The 19,722-nt window shown below is 52.6% G+C and overlaps 2 protein-coding genes across 9 annotated transcripts; both read left to right on the top strand.

The window, feature by feature from the left end:
* The first annotated feature begins 1,737 nt into the window (after positions 1–1,737).
* Positions 1,738–12,951, top strand: ATOSB (atos homolog B). 7 transcript variants are annotated; one of them, XM_012770058.3, is made up of 9 exons: positions 1,738–1,833; positions 9,340–9,483; positions 10,178–11,141; positions 11,342–11,400; positions 11,590–11,695; positions 11,822–11,980; positions 12,221–12,289; positions 12,394–12,548; positions 12,665–12,951. In XM_012770058.3, exons 3-9 carry the CDS (start codon positions 10,254–10,256, stop codon positions 12,816–12,818), a joined length of 1,590 nt encoding a protein of 529 aa, XP_012625512.2. In that variant the 5' UTR covers positions 1,738–1,833; positions 9,340–9,483; positions 10,178–10,253; the 3' UTR covers positions 12,819–12,951. The 7 variants fall into 7 exon arrangements, with proteins under 7 accessions (XP_012625512.2, XP_012625502.2, XP_075864936.1 ...); XM_012770048.3 differs by having other exon boundaries at positions 12,373–12,548; XM_012770052.3 differs by having other exon boundaries at positions 1,793–1,848; positions 12,373–12,548.
* Positions 12,952–14,764: 1,813 nt separating this feature from the next.
* Positions 14,765–18,041, top strand: STOML2 (stomatin like 2). Of its 2 annotated transcripts, XM_012770068.3 has the most exons (10): positions 14,814–14,954; positions 15,186–15,323; positions 15,822–15,921; positions 16,057–16,115; positions 16,208–16,309; positions 16,459–16,593; positions 16,736–16,880; positions 16,988–17,067; positions 17,288–17,416; positions 17,760–18,041. In XM_012770068.3, the coding sequence occupies exons 1-10, from the start codon at positions 14,910–14,912 to the stop codon at positions 17,895–17,897; spliced, it is 1,071 nt and encodes a 356-aa protein (XP_012625522.1). In that variant the 5' UTR covers positions 14,814–14,909; the 3' UTR covers positions 17,898–18,041. The 2 variants fall into 2 exon arrangements, with proteins under 2 accessions (XP_075864937.1, XP_012625522.1); XM_076008822.1 differs by lacking the exons at positions 15,186–15,323; positions 15,822–15,921 and having other exon boundaries at positions 14,765–14,954.
* Positions 18,042–19,722: the final 1,681 nt, after the last annotated feature.

Below are 19,722 nucleotides of genomic sequence, written 5' to 3'. Positions count from 1 at the left end.
GTTCCTGTCCTTAAATAGTTTATAAGATGATAGGAAAGATCTATGAGAAATAATGAGGAAGAATCAAACAAATCCCAAATGAAGGACATTCTACAAAATATCTGACCAGTACTCCTCAAAACTATCAAGGTCAGCAAAAACAAGGAAGTATGAGAAACTGTCACAGCTAAGAGAAGCCAAAGGAGATGTGATCTTTAAATGTAATGTGCATTGTAGCCTGCATGAGATCCTGGAACAGAAAAAGGACATAAGGTAAAAACTAAGGAAATCTGAAAAAGTGTGGACTTTAAAAACTGGGTATATATGGAAACTCTTCTGTACTATTTTCACAAATTCTTTGTAACTCTAAAATTGTTTTAAAATTAAGAGTTTATTTTTTACAAGTCAAGTAATTTACCCAAATCTACCCAGCTAGTAAATGCTCAAAGGTAGGAGATCACATCAGGTGATTTCAAACCCTGTGCTTTCTCTACTACACAAAACTCTTTTAATTTTACTCTCTTTTAAGGGCAGAAAAAATGCTTTTTTCTTTCCTTTTTTGCGCCTAGCACACCATTGGTGTTGAGTAAACCAGTTTAATTAATCACATAAAGTCACAGAAGCCCAGGCGCCGGTGGCTCACGCCTGTAATCCTAGCACTCTGGGAGGCCAAGGCGGGAGGAACACTTGAGGTCAGGAGTTCGAGACCAGCCTGAGCAAGAGCGAGACCAGGCTCTACTAAAAATAGAAAAAATTATGCCGGCGTGGTGGCAAGCGCCTGTAGACCCAGCTACTGGGAGGCTGAGGCAGAAGGATTGCTTGAAAGCCCAGGAGTTTGAGGTTGCTGTGAGCTAGGCTGACTACAAGGCACTATAGCCTGGGCAACAGAGTGAGACTCTGTCTCAAAAGAAAAAAAAAAAAGTCACAGAGCCTAAAGAATCTGGCCCAGACTTTTAGGGAACTTGATCAGGTCCTACCAACCCGACAGCTCCTCAGAAAAACCTCAGATTTGGGGACGAGCCCAAACACACTCAGTTCTGCACGTGTCCTGTGCTGCCATCTTCCGGTCTCTGGGAAGCATCGACCTCCCGGGTTGTATTTCCTGAGGCGGGGGTGGGGTGAGGGGGAGGAGGCCTTGGAGAGAAGAGGGCTCAAGTGCCAATTAAATTGCAGAATATATATAACTGTCGCGTAGTTAGTTTAGTTCTCTTGACATCTATACAAAGCCAGGGCCCTACTTTCCTCCAGCAATAGCAGGCCCTCCTAACTCCTAACTCTGTATCAACAGTTATATTCGTAAAATTCACAGACTTCCTTGCCGACCTACCTCAACAGGTACAGATCTGACTCCGACTGCCTACCCCAGAACCCAGACCCCCCCCCCCCCGCCGCATAGTGTAGGCTTCAGAAACTGCTCAACCTTACATACCTGAAGTACCGCCGCCCAGATTACCCCATTTTCTCATACCCCTGAAATTCCTTGCACTACCCTGCAAACCCTACAGACCTTCCCCAATAGGGCAAATGCACGCGCCAACCCCAGAAAGGCTCAAGTTCCTCAGGCAGCTCACACCAGCGCGAAAGTACCAAGGCAGTCCCGACCGGGCTCAGAGCCCTCAGGCTTGCGCTTTGGGCCTGGCTCCTGTGCCCTACCCCCGCCCGGATCCGGTCAGGTTTGGCTTGCAGCCTGAGGGCCGAGGCCCCGCCCCTCCAAACCTGTCATCACAGAAGCCGCACGTGGCCGGGGTGGGACCTCAGGCGACCTGCAGCCATCACTTTGTCTCCTCCGTCATCCATTGGGGCCGCCGCCGCCAATCAGAGCCAGCGGATCCGGGCCGGAGCGCGAGCGCCCGGGTGAGGCGAGCCGGGGTAGGGGCGGAGGGAGGAGCGGCTCCGCTGGGAAGGTGCTCGAGGTGGACGCGGGACTGGCGAGAGTTCTGCCGGGCTGGAATCGAGGGGGCGGGTCCCGGTGAAAGGCTGAGAGACCAAAAGGGGGCGGGGATCAGGGGTGGGACCTGGAAAAAGCGGAGGATCCTGGGGAAATGCAAAGTAGATGCGGAGGGGGCGGAGCCATAAGGGGCGGGGCCCTGGCTACAGGGGAAGAGCCCGAGGAATTAAAGAAACCAAGGAAAGGGGACTAGCCGAGAGAAGGTGGGAGGTGGGACGGGAGAGAGGGTGGGCCTGGGCGTTGCGGGGGCGGGCCTCGGGCCGAAGGGGCGAGGTTTGCAGGCCCAGGCTGCAGCTAGGGCTGCTGCTCAGTAACTGCCCCAATCCACTACCTCCTCAAGTGCAACGGGACCCACGGAACTACAGGTGTGGGGCGGGGTGTGCATGGAAGAAGAGACAAGGACAGGGGTGTGCTTGGCAGAGAGGCACTGTTGGAAATAATCTGGAGACTGTTATGGGCGGGCAGAGGGGTGTAAGACACGAAGTGGAGGGAGCAGTTGGGGACTCAATGTGTGGGCAAGGAGGTGCATTCTCCAGAGCCCCCTGTGGGGGAAGGGCGGGAGTGCTTTGTGGGGGTGGGAGGTACAGTGTGAGGGGGCGGGGTCGCTGTGGAGGATTGGGGGCGATACACGAGGGGGAGGGGATTTGGAGGCGCTTTGCGGGAAGGGGGGCTGTGTGATGGGGAAGGGCTGGTGATCTGGAGTGTGGGAGGGTCGGAGGTGCTGTGTGGAGGAAGAGGGGATGGGGCTGTAGGCACTGTGGGAGAAGGGTTGTAGGCCCCTGTGGCGGGGGGGGGGGGGGGGAGAATCCCTAGTACTTTGAGAAAGTAACAATTTAGGGCAAGGTAGTGACTCCAAGAAGACATTTGTGTTCTGTGTTCTAGGAGTGAGGGTAGTAGAATTAGTGGGGGGGGGGGGGAATGAGCCAGTCTGTAGTGCTCCTGGCTGTTCAGCTCCTAACTCCATCTTCTGGCCTGGGCACTCTTAGAGAGGAGCCAGGCCCAGCTTGCCACTGGGGTTTGTGTGACTGTCTCAGTCTACTTTGGATCTGTCCAGCAGAGGCAGGGGTTTCTTCCCCTAGCTGATGTCCCTGGGGACCCTTCCCCCATTTGGTTCCTGTCAACCTCCCACCCTAGTTCCTGTTCCTCCCAGAAGCCTGCCTTGGTCTCTGTCTCCCTCCCTCCCCCCTTTGCCCTGCCCTTATGCTCTGGGTGTGCTCATTTCCCACTTCCTTCCTCGCCTTGGGGCCTGGCCTGGTCCTTGCCCATTTAGGAGCTGTGCCCTGTACGGAACTTTGTACTCAATGACTAGAAACCCTGGTAATCAGCAGCAAAGCTCAGATCCCACCCCCACTTCTACCACCAAGGTCTCTCCCAACAGACCCCGAAGTGACTGGTAGCCACATTTTACCACTTGCCAAAAACTGATTTTCCCCACCTTTGCCCCTCCCCTGGGTGGAGAATCCTAGGGTCTTCAAAAATTCTGTGCTTCTATGGGAATGGGGAAGTGGTAAGGAGTATTGAGGGTCTTTGATCTATGTTCTGAGAGATTGGTCACTATTGTAAGCTGAATCCAGGAAGGGATGTGAGGTTCCAGCCTCAGCCACACTCCTGGCTTGGAACCTGACTGTCAGAATTGAGACTAGGACCTAGTCCTCTTTGGACTCCTTTGGTTCCCTGAGGGGACTTGATGTAGTGCCAGAGTCCTTTTTGTCCCTAGGCTAGCTGGGAGAGGGTGGGAAAGTCTTGTGTTCCACACAGTGGCTGAAGGAGTGTGACAGTGTTGCTGAAATGGGGCCCCAAGCCAGCCTTCTCACACAACGTCCCAGTAGCTGAGAGACTGGCTGGGGAGGGGGTGTGTGTGCTGAGGACAGACAAAGCCCTGGGGTAGGGTGGGGTAAAGGAGGGCAGGCTGAAGCCTTTTGAGGAGGAGCTGATTGCTATGGCAACACTGCTTCCCAGACAGTCTCTCAGAGAGGGCGGGCCTGGGGCAGACACACTCTAGCTTCCTCAGGACTGGGGCGGTTTGTGTGAGTGGGTGGGGCATGAAGAGAAAGGGCATCAGTTTGCTGGGCTGAGGCTGAGCATACACACAGCCTTTCAGCTTTGGTGCAAGCAGCATTCATATGCTTGAGCCCATCCTCTGAAACGGATATGAGTGAACAGCCATTAGAATTATAGCAGTAAGAGGCCAGAGTTTTAGTGGCCCTCAACAGTCATTATTTATTCAAACCTCATTTTACAGATTTGGAAATTTATGGCCAAAGAGATTGTGATTGCCCACGTCTCACAGTGAAAGAGTAGAAGTTAGGTAGGATCCAGGTCTCCTGATTGCTGTTTACTCAACCCAGGGCCTATTGTTTTCTTCAGCCAATGTTTACTGAGCATCTATAATGTGCCAGGCACTAATGTTGACTCTAGGAATATAAGCATGAACACAACAGACAAAGTTGCTGCTCTCATGGAGTTTCCATTCCAATAAAGGGAGAAATAAATTGTAAGTTTGTGGATAAGTGGGTGTCAAGTAGTGATTACTTCTATAAAAAAATAAAGCTAGGTAAGGCCTCTCGATTGTACCTGTTTGCTTGCTGCTTTCCCAGGGCCACTAAGGCCTGGAACATCTTTGATCCTTTACTCTGAAGTGTTGTCCTCTGACCTCTGACCTAGGCCTGGGCCTATGGTAGTAGTGGTAAGAGAACAAGGCGGGGTTCCTAAGGGATTATTCCTTCCTACAGTGTTCTGTGTCTCTGCCTGTCTTCCTAGTAATCTTTTACTAGGCAAGTAGGCTCTTATATTGGTACTCTGCAATTTTGTTTAGGGTGTTAAAAATGTGCTTAGTTCTTTTTCTTACCCTTAGGGAACCAGCAAGGGAGTCAGAACAAAAGAACTAGGTTCTTTTTCAGGGTTTTCCTCCTGGTCTGAGAGGAGGAGAAGAGAGCCTGAAGGAACTGTTTCATGTTTTGTCTCTCCTAAGTCTAGAGCACAAGGAGGAAGCAGGGGGGGGGGAGCCTCTTTTTACTGTCTAGTAACCAACCTCAGAACCCTGGGGGGCCCACAACACAGACAAGGCAGAAACAAGGACCTAGCGCCTTCTGTGGCCTCCAAACTGTAGAAGAATAGACTTTCCCTCTTTTTGGCTCTGGTGTTTGTTTCCTGCTTCTGTGGACAACTGGGAGAAAAAGCCTCCTAACTTCCAAACCATCTGACTTGCTGACAGGTGCAGAGGGCAAGGTAAACAGGACTATATATTTTTTTAGGTTGCTTTTAGAGCAGTACCTCTAAAAAAAATGCCAAATCCTTACAAAAGTTTCCATCCAGGTCATTTAAAGAATAGGAGGATTGGCTGGGCCCATTGGCTCATGCCTGTAATCCCAGCACTTTGGGAGTCCAAGGGGGCAGGATCACTTGGGGACAGGAGTTGAGACCAGTCTGGACAACAGAGCAAGACTCCATATCTACCCAAAATTAAAAAATTAGCCAGGCATGGTGGTGCCCCTGTAGTCCTAGCTACAGGCTGAGGGCAGGAGGATTGCTTATGCCCAGGAGTTCGAGTTTACAGTGAGCTATGATTGCACTGGCCTGGGTACTCCAGCCTGGATGACTTAGTGAGATCCTGTCTCTGAGAGAAAAAAAAAAAAGACTAGGAGGGCAAGGGTTAGGGATGCTGGTTTTGCTGCCACTTGATTTGTCTGAGTCTGGGCTGGGCCTGGGGCCTAGTGACTCAGGGGGAGGGTGGGGAGTTTCGAGGGAGCTGTGAGTCATGGGGGTGAGCTCCATCACAAGAGTTGGGCTCATTTCCCCCACTCCAGCCAGAAACCCTTCTATTCTACTTTCCTGGGTGCTCTGCCTCCTTGAACAGGGACTTGTGAGTAGAAAGAGTGCTGGCAGAAGGGATGGGGCAGACTGATCTCAGAATAGGAGTTCAGATATACGAAGAATAATGCTGATCCCTGAAATTAAAATGTTTCCCTGTCTCAGGAGCCCTTGCGTCCCCTCTAACAAATGTAAAAGAGCATCAATTATAGAGTAAAAGAGGGTCCGACTGCAGGACTTTTTCTTCTGCTCTGGCATGAAGCAAGCTTCCTGGGTGCCAACAGTCCTCTGGCTCTGGAGCTTTGGTTGGGAAGGTGGGGAGAGATGAATAGGAGTGGGGATATTTAGGATCTGGGGTCTGATAGAGGAAGAGCAGGCTGACTTTGGAGGTTGTTGAATTGTGTCTCTGAAAGCCCTGGAGCTTCCTCTTACTCAGCCTATTCCTATTACTGGAGTGTGGCAGGGCGGTAGAGGTAGGGTGAGAAATGGGAGGCCTACCCCTTTAAAAGGGTTAAATGGCAGGGCATAATGTTGCTTTGGACTGGCAGATGAAGGGTTAAGGAGACGGGCGGGGCGACCTTGGGTAGGCCTGCCCCCTTGTGGGCCAATAGGCGGGCATCTCTTGGAGGGGGCGTGCCTCACACTTTAGGTCGCGGGGAGGCTGGCCTCGTATGGACCAATGAGCACGGTCGCTTACCGGGAGGGCGTGGCCTTAGGGGGCGTGGCGGACGTGGCTGCCGCGGCGGGGGTGGTGGGGAGCTGGGCGGGGCGGGCGGCCCCATCAGCTGGTAGGAAATGGCCTGTGAGTCAGAGGGGCAGCGGAGTCGGCTGCTCGGAGCCGGGGCGGCCCCGGGGAGGGACCGTCGCAGGGAGGGGCGCGGCAGCGGCTGGGGGGCTGCAGGCGCTAGGGCCCGCTAGTATTGCACACGAAGCTGAACAGAGAAGAGTCTAGCAGAACAGGGCTCAGCCTGAGCCACCCTTTGTCTGGGTTGGGGGCCCGAGGCAGGGAGGACCAGGGATCCGAGGGGAGGGACCGGGACGAGACGGAAGGGCCTGGAGCAGCGGCCACCGCAGCGGAGCCAATTTGGGAGTGGGGTGAGTGTGTGCTAAGGGGAAAGAGGAAATCTCGGAAGCTCCAGTAGGGTATGGGGCCTGCCCCAGGCAGTGGAGAGGAGTGAAAAAGGACCTGGAAGGCTAAGGAGGGCATAGGGGATCGTCCAGAACAAGGAGTCCAGGAGTCGGTGAGTCTGCGGGGCTTAGTTCAGAAGGACTGCTTAGGTCTGCTCCCTCTTCACTGACGGTGGAGGGCTCTAGGCTAAGTCCAAGGGATTAGTGAGAGAGCCGAGAGCAGAGGTTGACCTTCCTCCCTACGGTGGTGGTCCTGGTGGTCCGTGGTAACAGCCCCCCTACCTTGTGTGGACGTGTGTGGAGACGAAATGTAGAGCAGCTGGTAGCAGTTCTTGCTGCACAGGATGAGGGGGGAAAGCACATGGATAGGAATTCTCCTTCCTGTCACCCTCCTTGATCAGGGTAGAAATTGTTATCTTTAATACTGAAGGCAAGAGGAGAATGAGCCTGAGAGCTCCTATCTATACCAACACCCACCTCACCCACCTTCCAGGCCTAGCAGGTGTCTGAGGGTACAGACGTATTCTGGGACTTGTTGTTTTTGCTAGCCTTGCTCCCTTGGCATGTTGGGAGCTGTAGTCCTTGCCAGCCACAGCCTGGCACAGCTGTTTGATGCCAGCTGCTGCCCACCCCCTGCACGAAGGGTGAGGTTTGGCCTACCCTGCCCCCCTCCCCTGCAATCCTGCCCCATGAGTCAGCTTGAAGCCATGGTCTAGAGCCAGACTGGCTGAGTGGCAGAGGAGTGAGTCTTAGAGCGTCTGTTTGACAGGGTGGGAACTGAGAGAGCTCTGGGATTAATGAGCAGATGCCAGGCATGCAGGGGTCAAGTAGAGCATCATGTCATCACCTGGCTTCCCCAGGGCAAGGGCTCAATAGGGCAAATGGGATGACCTGGAATCGGGGGTGCTAAGGAAAAAGCCCTTCCTGAATCTGTATGGCTTGGGTGGAGGGGAGAAGGGGTAGAGATTAGTGCAGGTTGTACCTTTTGACAATACTGACATTGGTGTTCTGCTCTTTCTGGTCATCCCACCCACCACAGGGAACCAAAATTTTCTTAGGGATCTCAATTCTAATGACAACTTGGTGAAATAGGAAAGTGTAGGGTGCAATGATGGGAACTTGGTGTAGGAGAGATTTTCAGTCCCTGGGTACAAATCTCTTTCTCCCTGCCTCCCCCCACCCCCACCTCTGTCGTTGCTGATTCTCCCTGTACGATTAGATTAATCTCTCTGCTTCTCTCATGTGGGAAGTTTTTCACTGCACTGTCAGGACTGCTGCCCAGATCGCCAGGGCTTGCATTCCACCTTTTTGGAGCCCTGTTTACCCCTGTGCTGGGAGTTGGGTAGAGGCAGGGGACCTTTCCTCAGGAACCTATGGTGAGACTAGAAGATGCCTTACTCACAGGAGCAAGCAGAACTGTCACTGGATTACAGGAGATAGTGGCACTGTCATAGGTGAAGTCTCATAGGAGGGAGAGGTGTTTATGGTCTGGGGTGGACAGAGCTGACTTTCTGGAGGGGATGGCATTTGGCCTAACCAAGGAATAACAGTAGGGCTTGGGTAGGCATACAAGGGGCACTCCTCAAAGGGGAAAGGACATTGTGGATGGCAGGCAACACAGTCTACTTACTGTCTGTGGGGGCAGTTAGCATTTAACTTGACATTCCCCTTACCCTACTGTGGGCTCCTGAGGGTGGAGTAGTCAGTGAAGATTATCTTGTGCCCAGACCGAAAAGCAGTGGTTTGGGTTTTTGGGTGTTGGTTGTGTGAGCACTGGGGGAGGTGCGTGGAGAGGTACTCCTAGTTGCTTCCAGCTGACTGACTGCTGCTGCCTTATCTCTAGTTTGCAGAGCCTGTGGGGGAGGGGTAGGCCCTGGAAAGTGCCTTCTGGCAGTGCCCCTCCCCCCCACACTTGTTTTTAGTTGGATTTGTTGCTTGTTGTTAAAGAGAGACTGCTGGAGCCAATTGGTAGTTCAGCTTTGAGCTGAAGGGCCAGCTTTGAGCTGACCTGAGGTTTATACCTCTGAGGAGAGCTGATGGGGTGTGACTGTTGTAAGACCTCTCTGCCCTTAGTGCTCTAGGGTGGCACTTGTCTCTTTGGAGACAGGCGTATGGGAAGGAATTGTGCAATGTGGTGGCCTTGAGTAAGAGAGATGACTTGTTGCCTTGGCCACCTCTCAGTCTACATGGTCTCCTGGCTCTTGGGGATATTTTCTCCCCAAGATGATGGCCCTGATAAGCAGTCATGCTGGCTCAACTCAGTTCTTAAATCCTTATTTCACTGAGATAAGACATGACTCTCTCTGACTCCTTAGGCAGCCTAACTCTGCCTTCTGGGCCCTGAATCCCAAATCTGCCCCTTCTGTTTCTGAAGAGGCCCTCACATGGGCAAACTCTTTTAGTCCACAATTGGTGAGGGGCTTTAAACAATTGGCTCCAGGGATCCTGGCTTATGTCTGCTCTTCTCTCCTCAGGGTCCATCTGAGCCCAGGAGCTGCACGGAATGGTGGCAGTCACCTTGCCAGTGCAGCAGGCATGGAACAGACTGCAAGCTAGGAGAGGAAGGCATCAGTCAGGAAGAGGGGACACACAGCTAGGCTTGAGGCCTCTTCATCGGGGTAAGTGCCAGGTAGAGCAATTGGGAAGCCAATAAGAAACCTGAGCTATGGGACACAACTTGTTGTCTTCAAGATGAAAAAAATAAGAAAAATAAATAATTTAAATAAAATATTTATATTTTTAAGAAAAATAATAAAATAAAAATAAAAAAAGAGCCGGGCGCGGTGGCTCACGCCTGTAATCTTAGCACTCTGGGAGGCTGAGGCAGGCGGATTGCTCAAGGTCAGGAGTTTGAAACCAGCCTGAGCAAGAGCGAGACCCCGTCTCTACCATAAATAGAAAGAAATTAATTGGCCAACTAATATATATAGAAAAATTAGCCGGGCATGGTGGCACATGCCTGTAGCCCCAGCTACTTGGGAGGCTGAGGCAGGAGGATCGCTTGAGCCCAGGAATTTGAGGTTGCTGTGAGCTAGGCTGACGCCATCGCACTCACTCTAGCAAAGTGAGACTCTGTCTCAAAAAAAAAAAATAAACAAAAATAAAAAAAGAAACCTGAGCTAAACATGTCACCCTCTCCGGAGTTCTGATAGTGGTCTCTATATTCCATTAGTCCATCTGGGGATTTAGATACATTCACCCCCAAGAACCCCTCAAGGCCACCCCTTCAGGCCAGGAGAGGGTCTGAAACTTAGCTGGAAAGAAGACTTACTGATTCCCCTGACCAACCTTTTCTTCTCTTCTCTTGTACAGATGTCCCCAGGCCCCCCAGCCCAGGCCCAGCATAAAGGCCGTGTGGGGGGGCCCCCCTGACCCAAGGGGGGGCTTCATGCGCCACGTGCAGGCGGAGCCGTCTCCATCCTCAGAGCCAGAGGCTGGCCCTTCACAGCCTCCAGTCAGGCAGGGGGCTCTCCAGGGTGGCCTGCTCATGGGCTACAGCCCAGCAGGGGGGGCGACATCCCCCGGGGTCTACCAGGTATCCATCTTTTCCTCTCCAGCTGGTGCCTCTGAGCCTCACAGGGCCCTGAAGCGACCGGCCCCGCCCACTGAGGGTCCCCGGGAGCTGAAGAGAGGCCCTGGGCTGGGGGCCAGAGAGGGACTACCCCCTGAAGAACCATCTACTGTGGGGCTGTTGGGCCCAGAGGGACTGGGACTGGGACTGGGTGCGGCCAGCCAGCATTTCTCCCATCGTGGCCTCTGTGTTGTGGAACAGGGAGGTAGTTCATCTTGGACTTCAGGGGCCCAGAGTCCCTCCTGGCCCCCATCAAATGCTTCCTGCAATACTTTGCACACCAGAGACTGGGCTTCCCCAGATCCAGGGGGACAGGGGTCCTTGGGGGAGTCCCCAGGGCCAGCCCCTCCAGGCCAGCTGCACACACTTGACACTGATTTGCACAGTCTTGCACAAATAGGGGGTAAGAGCCCAGTGGCTGGGGTGGGCAACGGGGGAAGTCCCTGGCCTAGGGAGTCCCCTGGCACTGCCAATGGGCACAGTCCCGAGCACACACCCCCTGGCCCTGGACCTCCAGGCCCCTGCCCCACCAAGCGAAGGCTGCTTCCTGCTGGAGAAGCCCCAGATGTCAGCTCTGAGGATGAGGGGCCAGCCCCTCGGAGGCGCCGGGGAACCCTGGGCCACCCTCCTGCTGCCAATAGTTCTGATGCCAAAGCCACACCCTTCTGGAGCCACCTGCTGCCCGGGCCCAAGGAGCCTGTTTTGGTAAGCCAATAGAGAAGCTCATCTACTATGTTTTTTTTCCTATTGTCTCCTCTGAGGTAATCATCTACTCTTAAGTGGGTATTTGTGAGGATGAAAGTGGAGACCTGGGTAGTGCTCCTTTGAGAACTTAAGATGAGCCCCTGCCCCAAAATATACCTGGCCTTGACTCAATCTGTTTTCCCAATCTTTCCTCTCTACAGGACCCAACAGACTGCAGTCCCATGGGGCGGAGGCTGAAAGGTGCCCGTCGCCTGAAGCTGTAAGTGACCAGCTTTTTCCTCTACCCTGTCTCTGAGAATGGGTGCAGAAGTCTGTAATCCTCTTTCCAACACCAGAGTGGGGGACCCCAGGGCAGGAGCTCTAGGTATAGCAAAGGGTGGGGTCCAAGAACATGAACAGGAATCCCAGAAAACCTCACACCAACCTACTGTGTCCCCTCCCCTACCAGGAGCTCCCTTCGAAGCCTCCGGAAGGGACCAGGCCTGCTGAGCCTCCCCAGTGCCTCCCCCGTTCCTACCCGTGCTGTCAGCCGTACCCTGCTGGGCAACTTTGAGGTACCTTCCCTTGGACTCTGTGATTGGGAGGTCCTGGGAGAAGTGGGATGGTGGAATGTGGCTTAGGTGGATAAGGAAAAGAATTACCCTTTCTCTCATGACATGTTTTCCCCACCCTAACCCCAGGAATCATTGCTGCGAGGACGCTTTGCACCATCTGGCCACATTGAGGGCTTCACAGCAGAGATTGGAGCTAGTGGGTCCTACTGCCCCCAGCATGTCACGCTGCCTGTCACTGTCACCTTTTTTGATGTTTCTGAGCAAAATGCCCCGGCCCCCTTCCTGGTATGACCTGATCCCAAGTTCAAAGTGAGCTCATCAGGAGGATGAGGGGTTGGGGGCAGTGGGCAGGGGGCAAGAGGTAGTTCTTATTCCTCACCTAGGAGTGAGTCAGGGTCAGGTGGGGAGAACTCTAGTGTGGGGCAGGGGCAGGTTTAGAATGAGAGATTGTGGATAGGGAAGAATATTCAGGGCTGAGGGCTTTCCTAGTCCCCACCTTGGCTGATGGCTCCATGGCCTTCCCAGGGCGTCGTGGACCTGAACCCCCTGGGGAGGAAGGGTTACAGCGTGCCCAAAGTGGGCACCATCCAAGTGGTGAGTTTGCCCTGAGGGAGTGGGAGTGGGGAGAGAGGGAAATAGCCCCCAGGCCCTACCAACCTTGAGTGTCCTGCCCCCAGACCTTATTTAACCCCAACCAGACTGTGGTGAAGATGTTCCTTGTGACCTTTGACTTCTCGGACATGCCTGCTGCCCACATGACCTTCTTGCGCCATCGCCTCTTTTTGGTGCCTGTGGGTGAGGAGGGGAATGCTAGCCCCACCCGCCGCCTCCTCTGCTACTTGCTGCACCTCAGGTGAGGACAAGGCCCAGGGACAAGTAGGGAGGCCCAGGTGTCCCTTCCCTGAATAGGATCTCTCTTTGCTTCTCTACTGTCTGGATTCTTAGTGTGATCACACTGTTTTCCTCCAGGTTCCGAAGCTCCCGCTCAGGCCGCTTAAGCCTGCATGGAGATATCCGCCTGCTTTTTTCCCGCCGGAGCCTGGAGCTGGACACAGGGCTTCCCTACGAACTGCAGGCTGTGACTGAGGCCCCTCACAATCCACGTTATTCACCTTTGCCCTGATTGCCAGCACTCTGAACCCACGTGGGCCAACAACCTGCCCATCCTGCTCCATCCTGGACAGAGTACAAATGTGGAGAGATGGCAAGAGACCTTTCAGGCTTGAATTAAAGCCCTAGCCATGCTCATGCCCAAATTGACTATTTGGGTGTTTAAAGCTTCTGATCCTTACTATACCCTGCCCTACTCCGGGTACTCTATGTGCCTGTCCCTTCCCTTGGGTTTCCCAGGCCAGCTTAGGTAGGAGGAACCGGAGCTACCCTGAGGTTGTCCCAAGTTCCCAGGCAAGTCATGCCAGCATTGCCTCCCTGTCCTGGGCAGGGACCACTTATTATTTTATTTATTTTTAATTTATAATTTATTCAAATTGGATTGCCTTGGTAACCTCCCAAACCTGATAATTGGCATCACCTCTCCTCCTTTCCCACTCTCAGATATTGCTCCAACCTCAGGAGTTGAAAAGGCATATGATGGGGCGGGAGGAGAACTGCTCTCCCTCAGCTGAGGGCAGAGGGGTTATTCCAGAGGGACTGAGTCACTAGCCAAAGACTCAGTTTCCCCTGTCCTTCCGCAGTCCCTTCACTTTCCCTACCTTCTGACCCATCTCTGAAAGCCAACTTATGTGTATGTGTGTGTGCACAAGCTTGTGTTTGTGTGGTATGTCTGTGTGAGAGAGAAAGCGTGCATGCATATACACACAGGGTTAGCCACCCCTTACCTAGGGCTCCAGACTCCAGTTGTCCCTTTCCTCTTGCCTGTGTCTCCTTGCTTTGGGGTCCTGACTGAGGAAGGTGTCCAGGGGGCAGAGTCAGGGCCAAGGACTGGGTCCCTCCTCTCACCTGGCCAGACTCTGACCCACCTACCTCAGCTGGGGTGAGGGGCGCCCCTCAAACTCAGTCATGTGTTTCCCAACTACCCCATTCCCACTCCAGACTCTGACCCAGCCTCAGTCCTGACTCCTGGGGCTGGGCTGAGGGGAACAAGCATTTGCTGAAACTTGAAAAAACAAAACAAAATGAGAAAAACAGGAAAAAATTGTACCTGGTACTTTTTCTAGAAAAAATAAATAAAAAAGAAAGAATAAATTTTTGTTTGGAAACTTGAATTAAGCTTTACTTTTTCTGCTGGGGAGAAGATACGAAGGGGGATGGAGAGCCTAACTGGAGCTGGGACTCTGCCCTTTCTCCTAGAAAGGGGGCAGCAGGCCTGAGCCCTTGGGGCCTGGTCTTAGCTCTTTTTAGATAGTGAGGGGATTGGAGAGTGAGTAAAGTTCAGCCATAGAAGCTGAATTATTTGAATGTGGATCTGGATTCTTATATAAATACTAGTCCTGTTGATGACTTAAACCCCTCAGAACTTCAGTGCCCCATGTAAAATTAGGGTGATTATTGCAGGTCTCAAGGATGTGCCGTATGGTGACATGCTCCAGACGAGGTTGAACATTGAGGCTGTTTGCTGGAGTCTATACAAGGGGACCAGGCCTAATAGACCGCTTAGAAAGAGACAGAAAGAGCTGTGGTGCCTTGAGAAAAGAAGGGAGGAGAAAACCTCGGCCCAATCACCGGGCAATGTTAGGCCCAGTTACCATGGCAACGGGATTGGGGTCAGTCCCCAGTGGGAGGGCTGGGCACAACACAGCAGGACTACCAGATAATGTCACTATGGCAACCATGGCAACCAGTCAGCTCCAATCCACTGGTCGCTATGGCGACAGATGGGGGCAATTATACACACTGAAGAGTAAACTCAGTCTCGGATGGGGGTAAATAACTTGGTGAGAAGTGTCTCTGGGTCACGTGCACGCGGAAAGTAGCCTCCATTTCGGCCATCTGGCCCGAGATCTAGGGCTCGAACACCAAGAACTAGAATAAGGACCAGCCCTGGGCCCTCTCCTGAAGGTCTACGTTTCCCAGGGAACAATTTGATACACGCTCTACCAAGTAACGCTGATTGGGTGAGTGTGAATGGGGGCAGGGACGGTCGGAAGTACATCCGGGGGAGTGGAACCGCAAGAGGAAAGGCTCGTGTTGGCTTTTGGAGCGACCGCTCTGCCCCGTGTCTCGTTGGTTCCGGAGGTCGCTGCGGCAGTGGGAAATGCTGGCGCGCGCTGCGCGGGGCACTGGGGCCCTTTTGCTCAGGGTGAGAGCGCGGCAACCTTCTTCAAAGGGTCGGGACGGAGATCAGCTGGTCCCTCAATTGGGAAGGGGCGGGATTCCAACTTTGGAAGAGGATTGGGGTCAGAAGTCATTGTCCCCACGTGAGTCCCTCTCCAAGAACCCTGGAGAGTCGCGGCTTAGGAGATACCTCCAGTACAGAGGGTCGAGGTGCCAGGCTTGCTAGGGTCTTTGCTTACCTTCGTCTTTCCTTCAGGGCTCTGTGCAGGCTTCTGGCCGCACACCGCGTCGCGCCTCCTCTGGATTGCCTCGAAACACTGTGGTACTGTTTGTGCCACAGCAGGAGGCCTGGGTAGTGGAGCGAATGGGTCGATTCCACCGGATCCTGGAGCCTGTGAGAATCTCTTCTGCCCCTCCTGGGCCATCCAGATGCCTGCATCCCTCACGACATGGGGGTGGGGTGTGGGACCGCCTTCAGGCCTGCCTACACCTTTAGCTCCGGACTCCTCAGGCCAGACCTGGCGGGGCCCAAGCTGCTGACCATCATCCCCATGTTACCACCTTTTCCTATTGCCCTAGCATCCCACAGGCCCCATTCTTGGGGATCTTCCCCATCTATCCTCTCAGTGCTACCTGCCTGCCTAGAGATGGCTATTCTGCTGGCTCCCATTCTCATGACTCTCCCTTCCATTCAGAGACTTAGTTTTACGTTCCTGTTATCTTAGGTTTCCCTACCAGTAACACCCCGGCCTGCTGAGGACTTCCTTTTTGGCAGAAACTGCTGCTTTTCTGAGCATGTTCCATGTGTTTACACTCTGCCTGTTCCAGGACTAGTTTAGATCCCAATTCCATAGTCCCCATCCTTCTGAGAACCCATGACTCCTCTTCCCAGGGCTTGAACATCTTAATCCCTCTGTTAGACCGGATTCGATACGTGCAGAGTCTCAAGGAAATTGTCATCAACGTGCCTGAGCAGTCGGCTGTGACTCTTGGTGAGGGGTGCGGGTGACAGGGGTGCTCCAAGACTGTTGTGATATGGTTGCTGTAGATCCAGATCTTAGAAGAAAGAGCCATTTGGGACCTACCTAGAGGCCTGACCTTCCTCCTTTTCTCTCCCGCTCCTGCAGACAATGTAACTCTGCAAATTGATGGAGTCCTTTACCTCCGCATCATGGACCCTTACAAGGTATCTGCCCCCTGCTTTATCCAGCCTTCTGAGTTTCCCACCTTACTAAAATCCTACACCCAAGCTTCTTACACTATCTACATCCCTTTCAGGCAAGCTATGGTGTGGAAGACCCTGAGTATGCTGTCACCCAGTTGGCTCAGACGACCATGAGATCAGAGCTCGGCAAACTCTCTCTGGACAGAGTCTTCCGGGTAAGTGGCTCTGAGCCAGAGTTAGGATTTGAAGGCATATGCTTGGCACTCAGTCTTTTCTGCGCGTCAAGATCAGTCCCAGGCCCTTCTCAGCGTAGGCCCTTGATAGGTGGGTTGAGGCTATGGAGCTTACACCTGTCTTCCTCCAGGAACGGGAGTCCCTGAATGCCAGCATTGTGGATGCCATCAACCAGGCTGCTGACTGCTGGGGCATCCGCTGCCTTCGTTATGAGATCAAGGATATTCATGTGCCACCCCGAGTGAAAGAGTCCATGCAGATGCAGGTCAGGGCAAGGGAGGGGTTGGAAAAGGACCTCAGGATGCTCTAGTCCCAAGGGGACCTGGAGTCCCTTTCTATTGTAATGGATGTAGTTGCAGGTCTGTTGTAAGAGTTTCCCCTGGTTTCTTATTGATGGGGGCTTCCAGGTGGAGGCAGAACGGCGGAAACGGGCCACAGTTCTAGAGTCTGAGGGAACCCGAGAGTCGGCCATCAATGTGGCAGAGGGAAAGAAACAGGCCCAGATCCTGGCCTCCGAAGCAGAAAAGGCTGAACAAATAAATCAGGCAGCAGGTCAGCAGAGGGCAGAGGTAGAGGGGAGAATAGGGCATGGGTACTGGGATGGGAGCTTTGGGGTACTCTGACTTCATTGTTAAACTCTGTCCTCTCTGTTCTTCCAGGAGAGGCCAGTGCAGTTCTGGCCAAGGCCAAGGCCAAGGCTGAAGCTATTCGCATCCTGGCTGCAGCTTTGACACAACACGTGAGAGGCCCCTGGGTGGGAGTGGAGGACAGGAATTGACAGTGGAAGAGGTTCTCTCATCTACCCTTGAGGAGAGTTCCTGCCAGTGTGAACCCTATTGAATTGGATTACATGATCCTTTATAGACCCTCTTTCTGAGAACCTGTCCTCCCTTCTCCACTCCCCCCACCCCTTCTTCTCTAAGTCTATCATATCTGATTGTATTCCCCCGTGGCCACAGAATGGAGATGCAGCAGCTTCACTGACGGTGGCGGAGCAGTATGTCAGCGCCTTCTCCAAACTGGCCAAGGACTCCAACACTATCCTACTGCCCTCCAATCCCGGCGATGTCACCAGTATGGTGGCTCAGGTTAGAGCTCTCTGAGAACCCAGCACAGAGCACCAATGCCAGGGACTAAGTGCCCACCACCACCATTGCCACTTAATACCATAGAGGTCTTCAGAGTACCTTGGCTTTAGACTTCCCTTCATTCCCTTAGAGACAGAATGTCTAAGAATGAGACATCCCCATTCATTCACCCCTGAAGATGAAGAAATCTTGAGATACATTCTTAAGACAGACTTAAGACAGGGAAGAAAGAAAAACCAAACTTCCTGGTCCCAGTGCCACCTTTTTCCTTATAGCCATTGGTAGGTTGGGTGGCCCCTTCTGCCAGGTGTCCTCATGGTTTTCTCTCTGTCCCTCTCCTCAGGCCATGGGTGTATATGGGGCCCTCACCAAAGCCCCAATGCCAGGGGCCCAGGACTCAGTCTCCAGTGGGAGCAGCAGAGATGACCAGGGCACAGATGCAAGTCTTGATGAAGAACTTGATCGATTCAAGCTGAGTTAGTGCAGCTGGGGTTGGCCAGGGAGTCTGGGGACAGGGAAGCAGCACTCCCAGATTCTGGCTCTAGCCTCCCTGCCAAGATTTTGGGTTTTATTTTTTTATTTGAACTTTAATCATGTAATAAACATACCAATGGCGAACCAGAAACTATCCTCTTTTATTGGGGAATGAAGTTGGGAAAGTTACCAGCATTTTCTTTGGATATTCACTCCAATACTCCAGTCCTGTTAGGTCTTGGGAGCTGACACCTCCATGAGAAAGATTGAACTTTATGTAAAGAGAAACTATTGGCCAGGCACAGTGGCTCACACCTGTAACCCTAGCTCTCTGGGAGGCTGAGGCGGGTAGGTTGCTCAAGGTCAGGAGTTCGAAACCAGCCTGAGCAAGAGTGAGACCCCCGTCTCTACTATGAATAGAAATTAATTGGCTAACTAATATATATAGAAAAAATTAGCCAGGCATGGTGGCACATACCTGTAGTCCCAGCTACTCGGGAGGCTGAGGCAGTAGAATTGCTTGAGCCCAGGAGTTTGAGGTTGCTGTGAGCTAGACTGACGCCACGGCACTCACTCTAGCCTGGGCAACAAAGTGAGACTCTGTCTCAAAAAAAAAAAAAATAGAAACTATCCTTTTTGTCTTCAAGAGAAGCAGTAGAGTTAGGGTGAAAGGATTAAACAACATGTCTACGAACTGCAAGCTGGGGAGTGTAGTCCCTCTTACAAAATGTGGGGCTGTGTGTTCAAAGCTGGTGTTTTGGGGGATTTTTCACTGCAAAGAGGATCACCCTGACAGGGTACTACTGCTGAATGCTTAAAGGGTCTTCAGGGATCAAGGACATGCTTCACTCATTCATTCAAAAATATTTAATGATGTCTACTATGTGCCAAGCTTAGTTGCAAAAACAACTGAGCCTTAGTGCTCCCTGCTTTCATAGAAAACAAGGTCAGGTAGGGAAGGCAGACAAGGGAGCAGGCAGTGATAGAAAATGATAGATGCAAGGCCGGGCGAGGTGGCTCACGCCTGTAATCCTAGCTCTCTGGGAGGCTGAGGCGGGCGGATTGCTCAAGGTCAGGAGTTCGAAACCAGCCTGAGCAAGAGCGAGACCCCGTCTCTACTATAAATAGAAAGAAATTAATTGACCAACTAATATATATACAAAAAATTAGCCGGGCATGGTGGGACATGCCTGTAGTCCCAGCTACTTGGGAGGCTGAGGCAGGAGGATTGCTTGAGCCCAGGAGTTTGAGGTTGCTGTGAGCTAGGCTAACGCCACGGCACTCACTCTAGCCTGGGCAACAAAGCGAGACTCTGTCTAAAAAAAAAAAAAAAAAAAAGAAAATGATAGATGCTATGATGGAGGAAAGTTATGGCTGAGGGATCCTGTAGGGAGGAGCCTGTCAGTTTGTGGGCAGCTGGGTTGCTCACTCTGCCTTTGAACTCAGGCTGAAAAAATTAGCAGATTTTCACCAAGTTAGAGCCTGGATTAGAATATACAAAGGCTCATTGCTTGAGAGAAGCTGGAACATTCAAAGAGTTGTTTGCTGCCGCTGAAAGGTAGGGTGTTACGGGGATGTGACTGTATGGCACATCCCCAAATCACAGGGAGCTGGAGTCTAGCTGGAGTTGGATGTTATACCTAGGGTAGTAAGGAAACCGTAAGAGTGTTTTTTCTTCCCATGAAGATTTTTAAGATTGAAGTAATCACATTAATGTTTTAGATAGAGCTGACCTGCTACAATATTGAGAAGGGATATGAAGGAGAGATGGGAGGGTGGGAGGACAGTAAGAAGGCAGCCTCAGTGATCCTAGGGAGGGCGATGAGGCCTTA

This window comes from Microcebus murinus, chromosome 12, assembly GCF_040939455.1.
Source record: "Microcebus murinus isolate Inina chromosome 12, M.murinus_Inina_mat1.0, whole genome shotgun sequence".
Lineage (NCBI taxonomy): Eukaryota > Metazoa > Chordata > Mammalia > Primates > Cheirogaleidae > Microcebus > Microcebus murinus.
This window is presented reverse-complemented; position numbering and strand designations above follow the sequence as displayed.

Coding starts and splice junctions, on each gene's coding strand:
- STOML2 (XM_012770068.3), top strand. CDS start 14,910: ATGCTGGCGCGCGCTGCGCGGGGCACTGGGGCCCTTTTGCTCAGG. Junction 14,955..15,185: donor CTGGGGCCCTTTTGCTCAGG/GTGAGAGCGCGG, acceptor TCTTTCCTTCAG/GGCTCTGTGCAGGCTTCTGG. Junction 17,417..17,759: donor TCACCAGTATGGTGGCTCAG/GTTAGAGCTCTC, acceptor CCCTCTCCTCAG/GCCATGGGTGTATATGGGGC.
- ATOSB (XM_012770048.3), top strand. CDS start 10,254: ATGCGCCACGTGCAGGCGGAGCCGTCTCCATCCTCAGAGCCAGAGGCT. Junction 11,142..11,341: donor GGCCCAAGGAGCCTGTTTTG/GTAAGCCAATAG, acceptor TCCTCTCTACAG/GACCCAACAGACTGCAGTCC. Junction 11,981..12,220: donor ATGCCCCGGCCCCCTTCCTG/GTATGACCTGAT, acceptor TGGCCTTCCCAG/GGCGTCGTGGACCTGAACCC.